The sequence below is a fragment of the Leuciscus leuciscus genome, assembly GCF_965113295.1.
Source record: "Leuciscus leuciscus genome assembly, chromosome: 3".
NCBI classification, from domain to species: domain Eukaryota; kingdom Metazoa; phylum Chordata; class Actinopteri; order Cypriniformes; family Leuciscidae; genus Leuciscus; species Leuciscus leuciscus.
The window spans coordinates 67,729,599-67,737,892 of record NC_138727.1 but is presented as its reverse complement, the minus strand read 5'-3'; the positions used below and the strand labels follow the sequence as shown (position 1 = coordinate 67,737,892).

Genomic DNA, 8,294 nt, shown 5'->3' with positions numbered 1-8,294 from the left:
GTGTGTGTGTGCAGGTGGCTCTCCGCGGTGTTATAATGCTTCAGATCCTCAGCTGAACTCCACAAACTGGCTTGTCAGCTACATTGGCGTCTTCATCAGCTACGTCAATCTGTCTGACCTCAACTCCTTTGTGTCATCTAACCAGGTAACACACACACACACACACACATTGCATTTAGCAGATGCTTTTATCCAAAGAGACTTACAAATGAGGAATACAACAAGCAATTCATCTTAACACACACATGCATGTTTACACTTTCAAGAGAAGCGTTTCCAGTAACAGCGCTCTTGTTATTGTGTAGATCGGCGTGTTCTTAGAAAACCCGGAGAACCTTCAGCTGCTCAACAGCACCGCCGTCCAGTCCAGCGTAGTGAGCTACTATATTACACAGCTGTACAACCAGAACCCGACCTTCAACACCGTCAGGTACGTATCACAGCGACTCACGGACGTCAAGCATGACTAAAGCAGAGCAACTGTATATTCACGTGTGTGTGTGTGTACAGGCTGCCAGGGAAGATCCTGTGTGGAGTCCCGTCATTTGCGTTTGAGCTTCTGGGATCATCAGACAGTTTGTTGCTCATCCAACAAATCAACGACTTCTGCAATGGAACCGAAAGCCCTGAGGTGATCAATCAATTAGTCGATGGATTCTTTGATCAGTTTACTGCATTTGACCTGCAGCACTGACACATTTCCCATCATCCTCTGTTCAGATCATAGCTGCCCTCACTGCCAATCTCCCCTCCATCTCCTCCTCCACCATTAAGCTGCTCGGCAGTCAGAGCGTCGGCCTGACGGAGGGGCAGATCAAATCCGCCTCCTCTGATGTCATCAAGGGCGCGCTGCCGACTCTCAGCGCCGTCGACGGCTGGAATCAAGGCCAAGCTAATGCAGTCATACAAACTCTCATTGAGTCCAACTTTCCAGTGAGTCTCAATAACTCATTTTGTAGGGTAGAGTTTGCAAAATGCACCTAAACAACAGCGCACTGCACATGTAACTGGTCGTGTTCGACCCGAGTTTCAAGCGGGATTCAAACTGGCGTGTCTGGCGTGGGAGGCGGGCCGCGTGGGACTGGTTACATTTGGTGCCGTGACCCGGGGGTGAGTGTAACGTACGTAGGCTAGTCAAGTCAAGTCACCTTCATTTATATAGCACTTTTTACAACACAGATTGTTTAGGCTAGTAAGATCTGTGCATGTAAACCTCACATCCCTGGCCTCAAGAGGCACGCCAGAGACTGATGATAGCGGCTGTGGCCTTGTTAGCGCGTCCACCTCCCACGGCAGAGACCCCGGTTCGAATCCTGCTCAGAGCGGGTCGAGTAGGACTGGTTACATTTGGTGCCGTGACCCAGATGGGAGTGAGGTTTAGTGGGGTGAGTGTAACGTAGGCCAGTAAGAGCTATGCGTGTAAACCTCACTCCTCTGGCCTCAAGGCGCTTAGCGGCTGCGGTCTTTAGCGTCCTTGTTAGCGCCTCCCACACCGTAGACCCGGTTCGAATCCCGCTGGGAGCGGTTCGAGTAGGACCGGTTACACAATACTAGTGATCAGAATCAGAAAGTATGTTCAATAATCACTTTGACGATGTCTAATATTTCTTTACAATGGAATAAAATTAAAATAAGGACGAGGACAAGTGACTGTTGTGTTTCTGAGTAAAGCCTTCGGGATGTTTTTCAGATCGACACCGGCTCTTCCCTGCTGTCTCTCGGGACGCTAGTCAAGGGCGTTCCGTCGGAAACCATCTCCAGCATTACATCTTCAGAGCTCCTGGGCATCTCCAACAATCCCACGTTCATCAGCAACATCCTCTCTGCTCCGGTCATCCTGCAGCTCGTTTATGTCATGAAGGTGCCGCTCAGACGCCTTTAACAGAGTAACACTCACCTCTTCATCTTCAACCGCCTCTCAGACGCTCTGTCCTTTTGTCCCCAGATCGTGTCCATCGATGAAACTAAAGTCATTGAGAATGTCCCGGATGTGTTGGCCGGCTCGATCCCGCGGGTGTTGCTGGTTCCTCAGGAGTCTGTCAATGTAACCCTGATCAACCACAAGCACTGGACGCAGGAGCAGGTGCGACATGGTTTCGCTTCTTCTGTTCCCGTTTCATTCGGTTTCCTGCGGCTTTCTTCATCATGCTTTCATGATGATGGAAGAAGAAAAACATTGTAAAATATCCCAGAGGACCTGCTGTGATCAGATTTTGTGCCTACGATGGTGTCAAATTGACCCTTATTGATTTTCTATGCGCTTCATACAGTACAGATTGATTCAAAGCAGCTTTACAGTGATAAACAGGAAAATAACGGAATCAGTGATGCAAACTTCATTAGACATGAAACTCATTCAAATTCTGCTGTAACGCAGCTCTAAGAAGACAGTCATTATTCAGATCAATTCATTTCAACACTAAAAGAAACATGTAAAGACAGAAAAACCTTATTGTAGCTTGTCAGAGACTAAACAATATATAAAGTATGTATATGAGAAATTAATGATTTTTTTAGGCTTTTTAAAAAAAGGCTTTAGGATTTTTTAGAAATTGCATGAATAAACAAAACAATCATAGGCACAAATTTTGTAAAACCATTCCAAACACTTTGCATGCATATTCATGACCCTAAATGAGTCAAGCAGTTTTAAAACCATAATGTTGGTCAGAATAAAGAGTCCTTTTCTTTGGATGGATTGGAACATGTAAAAGATGCCGCCTGCCTTTTGTCGTGTGTTTGTGCTGATTTTATGTCATATTGTTGGTTCGTAGGCTGTGGTGCTGTTCGGCTCTGTGGCCAGTGTCAGTACGGACACCGAGGAGTAAGTGACTCAGACATATGAAGAGAGTATCAGCTCATGGTTCACACAGCAGGCGTTTGAGAGTGTGTGTGTGTGTTTGTCTCCCTCTGCAGGCTGTCCGAGGCGCTGCTGCAGGGTTTCACCTGCACTTCGGTCCAGACGCTGGGTGAAGTGAAGGTCAAGCAGCTGGTCAGAGCCTGCAGACACCGGGCTGGGCGTCAGAAGGTCCAGCTGAAGGAGAGTCAGGTACCCATGATGCTTCAGCGCAGACCTGGACGTTACTCGCGTCTACATTTGCCAGGTTTGTGACTGTCGTCTTGTTGTTTTACAGCTGATGTGCATGTACAACTACGTAAAAGACGAGGCCTCGCCGAGCTTCTCAGATTTACCTTCAGAAATGCTGCTTTACTACAGGTCAGTGACACAAGGCAATTTTATTTATTAAAACACATTTCATACACAATGGTGATTCAAAGTGCTTTACATAAAAAGGATTTAAAATCATCACAACAGATGCATGAGAAATTTTACGCTGTGCTTTCAGACAAACACATTAGACAGTCATTTTTTTAGAAAGCAAGACTTCAGTCTATCTTCAGTCGTTTTGCTTTATCTTGATTTAAGAATGTTTAGATATTTGTGCTGGAAAACAAGACAGAAACACTGAGAAAGAACATTCTTTTTTACAGTGTTGTGAGAGCAGTCAAAATAACAAATTTATAAAAATTCTCAAACAGGATGTTTGACTGTTTGTTTTTTTGTTCTTTTATTTTTATTCATATTCATGGATGTTTGTTCGTGTGTTTTTGTTTGTCAGCTATGAGAAGGTGGCGAAGGAAAACTGTCGGACGTATTTCAGAGCTGTAGGAACGGCAGATTACTCTGTTCTTTCCAGCGTCCTCGATAAACAGACGACTCTGTTCAACAACGCTCGAAGCTGTCTGGTGAGCAACACACACACACACACACACACACACTCTCTCTCTCTCTCTCTCTCTCTCTCTCACACACACACACACACTCACTCTCACTCACACACACACACAAACTATGTGTGTGTCTATCCACCCCAGACTCTAGTAATCATGTGTGTGTGTGTGTGTGTGTGTGTGTGTTGTAGGGCATCTCTGGCCAGAGTCTGAGCAAAGATCAGGTGGAGGTTCTGGGGAATCTGTCGTGTACGCTGGATCCTGTCTACATCCAGAACTCTGATCCAGCCATCATTGAGAGTCTGAAGAACTGCCGGGACCTGTCCGACGCTCAGATCAGTGCTGTGGAAACTCTGCTGCTCTCAGGAAACACGGCCTACGGGTGAGAGAAACCATGCTTTAAAGGTGCACTGTGTACATTTTAGCGGCATCTAGTGGTGAGGTTGCGAATTGCACCCAATAAAGGTTACGGTGGCTAACAGGAAGTGATGTCGTCGTCGAAGACAGCAGAGAGTAGCCAGATTAATGACAAAGATTAATGAAGAAATTAGGTCTACTTAATTATTCAGTAAAACGATATGTTATTGCGAATATTATTGTTACTTGTTCATCATTGTGTCAGTGTTTTATCCGCTGACTTTAGCTGAAGCAACATTGTTACGAAACGTGTTTGTCCACTCAGGGCCACCGTAGAAACATGTCGATGTAAGGAGACCCGCGGTGTGTGTAGAGAGAAATGCTCATTCTAAGCTAATAAGCTAATGAAAGCTGAAAACATAGTTATGTATGGGTCATTCCTTCTATTCGGTGCCATTTGAGCTTGGTAAACTTCTATCAAAAAAGTTAAAATTTCCATTTTTCAGTGAGTAACAGAGGTGTGTTTCAGGAACTCGTCGGTGTGGGATCAGCAGACGCTGCAGCGACTGGATCTCCTGCCGCTCTACTTCACCGACGTCTTCTGGCAGCGGTTTAGCACCGTACGAACGTTCATCCTCTCCTCCTCAGCTCTCTCACTCTCTCCTTTCCTCTTGTGTTCCAGGTGTGTGTACCGCTGCTTTATTCTGTGTGTGTGTGTGTTACAGTCTGTGAAGAGGATGTACATGAAGGTGTTCATGCCGTTCCTGAGGACGAGAAACACAGAGAAGCCGAAACTAAAGAAACTCTTTAAGAACTGCAACGCTGAGTTAGACGCGAAAACAAGAATCAGGCGCTCCGCAGGTGAAACACACACACACTGACATATAAGAATGATTATTTACATATACTGCAACTTATATTCTATATTTCGGACATTATGTGTAGTTATAATAGTAAGGGAGATTGTTTGCTGACGTGTCAGGATGATGGTTGTATGTTTGTGTGGGTTAGTCTGCACTGCAGGGAACATCACTGAAGCCACCATCACTGACGCCTCCTTCCCCTTCGGCTACACCTCGGCTCAGTTCGACGCCTGTCTGGACCTCAGCGTTCTGCGGGATAACCTGGCCGCCGTCGCAGAGAAGGTGGACGACAACGACTTCCAGAGAGTGCTTCTGAACAAGCTGAAGCAGGTGAGCCGCGTATATGAAGCATGTGTGAAGCGAGTGTGAAGCGAGTGTGAAGCGTGTCTGAAGCGTGTCTGAAGTGTGTGTGAAGTGTGTGTGAAGCGTGTGTGAAGCGTGATTGAAGCGTGTGTGAAGCGTGTGTGAAGCGTGTGTGAAGCCTGTGTGAAGCGTGTCGTGAGAGAGAGTGTGTGAAGTGTGTGTGAAGCGTGTGTGAAGTGTGTGTCGTGAGAGAGCGTGTGAAGTGCGTGAAGTGTGTGTCGTGAGAGAGCGTGTGTGAAGTGTGTGTCGTGAGAGAGTGTGTGTGAAGCATGTGTGTCGTGAGAGAGCGTGTGTGAAGTGTGTGTCGTGAGAGAGTGTGTGTGAAGTGTGTGTCGTGAGAGAGTGTGTGTGAAGTGTGTCGTGAGAGAGTGTGTGTGAAGCGTGTGTGTTGTGAGAAAGCGTGTCTGAAGTGTGTGTCGTGAGAGAGCGTGTGTGAAGTGTGTGTCGTGAGAGAGCGTGTGTGAAGTGTGTCGTGAGAGAGCGTGTGTGAAGCATGTGTCGTGAGAGAGTGTGTGTGAAGCGTGTGTGTCGTGAGAGAGCGTGTGTGAAGTGTGTGTCGTGAGAGAGCGTGTGTGAAGCATGTGTGTCGTGAGAGAGTGTGTGTGAAGCGTGTGTGTCGTGAGAGAGCGTTTGTGTCGTGAGAGAGCGTGTGTGAAGCATGTGTGAAGTGTGTGTCGTGAGAGAGCGTGTGTGACGCTGATGGTGTTTCAGGTGTTTCCCGGCGGTCTGACCGACAGCGTTCTGAAGCTGCTCGCGTCTGTTTCACGGCAAGCCACGGTGGACGAAATCAGGACATGGAGTGTCAGCACCATCGACACGCTAACCGCTCTGATGGACAAAAACAACGGGCAATGGGACCGAAACAAGGTGTGTGTGTGTGTGTGTGTGTGTGTGTGTGTGTGTGTTTAATGCAGTGTATTCAGGGACAATGGAAAGATATAAAGTAAATGTGTACACCGTACATTAAGGTTTCATTTGTTAACATTAAATAAGTACATTAGTTAACACTGAACAGTTGTATTGTGTGTGTGTGTGTGTGTGTGTGTGTGTAGAGTATGGAGGTGATCCTCAGGTATCTGAGTGTGCCCGGTCACACTTTAGGCACTAATGAACTGAACGTCATCGGATCAAACCTGTGCGCTCTGAACGCCTCAACACTGCAGAGCATTACAGCAGGAGACCTGAGGTACTACTCACACTCTCACCAGATCAGCTCGTTCACTCGTTCACTCGTTCACTCTTTCATTCATTCATGCCTCTCTCTCTCTCCTCATGCACAGAAATGCAAATGCTCTGGATCTTTCCTCATGTTTACATGAGCAGAAATCAGTTCTGTACGTCACGGCAAACTCCTCATTCAGAGCTCAACGCAACACCGGCCTGATTTACTACCACCTCATCAGCCCTTACCTCGGTAACACTCACACTCACACACACCCACACACACACACCCACACACACACACACACACACACACACACACACACACACACACACACACACACACACACACACACACCCACACACACACACACTAACACACTAACACACTCTCACACACACTCACACACACACACACACACACACACACACACACACTCACTCACTCACTCACACTCACACTCACACACACACACACACACACACCACAGTTCCTATGGTTACACTAATGTACACTCAAACATTAGTATGTGTGTGTTTGTATGTACTGTGTGCTCTTTAGATTCATTTGAAGGGGAATTTAAAGGACTTTTCATACATTGATGGACAGGAGTCACTATTTAAATCTAATGACTGCGTGCGCGTGCGTGTGCGTGTGTGTGTGTGTGTGTGTGTGTGTGTGTGCGTGTGTGTGTGTGTGTGTGTGTGGTGTGTGTGTGTGTGTGTGTGTGTGTGTGTGTGTGTGTGTGTGTGTGTGTGTGTGTGTGTGTGTGGTGTGTGTGTGTGTGTGTGTGTGTGTGCAGGTGGAGCTCCGGTGGAGGATGTGAGGGCTTTGGCCGTTTACAACATCACAATGGACATCAGCACCTTCAGAAGCCTTAGCTCACCTGTTGTAACGGTAACACACACATTATCTCTCACACACACACACACACACACACACATGTACAGCTCTTTGTCAGTCTCAGTCTGACTTTATGCCGTGTGTTTCAGAGTCTGAGTGTGTCTGACGTTCGGGCTCTGATGGGTTCTGCCGTGGAGGATCTGAAGGTGTTTGAGAACGACTCTGTGGTCCAGGCCTGGATCGCCTCACAGCCGCAGTCTCAGCTAGACACCCTGAACCTGGGTCTGCGTGGAGGCCGAGCCGATCCGAGCACGTCACCCGCTCCGGGCACCGGACACACCAACATCACCAACATCACCATCAACAGCAGCAGAACGCAGTCGCCCGCTCTCAGCCAATCAGCTGCAGCCACTGTCACTGCGCAAGGTAAGCCACGCCCACTTTGATCAGCTGACACATCAGAGCCGTGATGAGACTGTGGAACACTGATGACCTAATGACTCGTGTGTGTGTGTGTGTGTGTGTTTCAGGATCTGCAGCAGCGCTCCATCTCGCTCCAGCCGTGTTGTTCATCGCGTCCTGCGTGTGGCTTCTGACTTTAACGTGACACGACCAATGAGCCCAACATTAGCAAAAGTACATTAGACTGATACAGTAATCAATCATACGCTATATTAGATCTTAATATCACGAATCTCTTTCCATTGATTTTATAATCAGCTCACATTTGTTCTGAAAGTGTTTTTAATTTAATGTACATGATTTTATAACAAATACATGTGAACTAATTTAAGATATTTCTGGTCTAATAAAATAAAAGAAAACACTTATAAATTACACTTATTATCTGATGAAAATTGTTATGAAGGAAATCACATTTTGTTAAATTAATATATTGATAGAATAGAAAATTATCTTGTGCCTTAACTGTTGCTGTAAAATGATTCATTATTTTCTTGTCTTTAATAAAATGA

At 46.5% G+C, this 8,294-nt stretch overlaps 1 protein-coding gene across 2 annotated transcripts in view; it reads left to right on the top strand.

Moving 5' to 3' along the window:
• The window catches only part of LOC309495186 (uncharacterized protein), a 42,445-nt gene extending 34,151 nt beyond the window's left edge, over positions 1-8,294 (top strand). For both annotated transcript variants that reach the window (XM_082164801.1, XM_082164802.1), the window contains exons 15-34: positions 15-145; positions 306-430; positions 511-631; positions 721-933; positions 1,691-1,861; positions 1,946-2,083; positions 2,775-2,824; positions 2,917-3,049; positions 3,135-3,217; positions 3,621-3,747; positions 3,924-4,114; positions 4,619-4,709; positions 4,815-4,950; positions 5,101-5,282; positions 6,027-6,182; positions 6,368-6,501; positions 6,596-6,729; positions 7,280-7,374; positions 7,470-7,746; positions 7,851-8,294. In XM_082164801.1, coding sequence (XP_082020927.1) covers positions 15-145; positions 306-430; positions 511-631; positions 721-933; positions 1,691-1,861; positions 1,946-2,083; positions 2,775-2,824; positions 2,917-3,049; positions 3,135-3,217; positions 3,621-3,747; positions 3,924-4,114; positions 4,619-4,709; positions 4,815-4,950; positions 5,101-5,282; positions 6,027-6,182; positions 6,368-6,501; positions 6,596-6,729; positions 7,280-7,374; positions 7,470-7,746; positions 7,851-7,927 — 2,765 coding nt within the window. In that variant the 3' untranslated portion in view covers positions 7,928-8,294. The remainder of the gene's footprint in view (positions 1-14; positions 146-305; positions 431-510; positions 632-720; positions 934-1,690; positions 1,862-1,945; positions 2,084-2,774; positions 2,825-2,916; positions 3,050-3,134; positions 3,218-3,620; positions 3,748-3,923; positions 4,115-4,618; positions 4,710-4,814; positions 4,951-5,100; positions 5,283-6,026; positions 6,183-6,367; positions 6,502-6,595; positions 6,730-7,279; positions 7,375-7,469; positions 7,747-7,850) is intronic.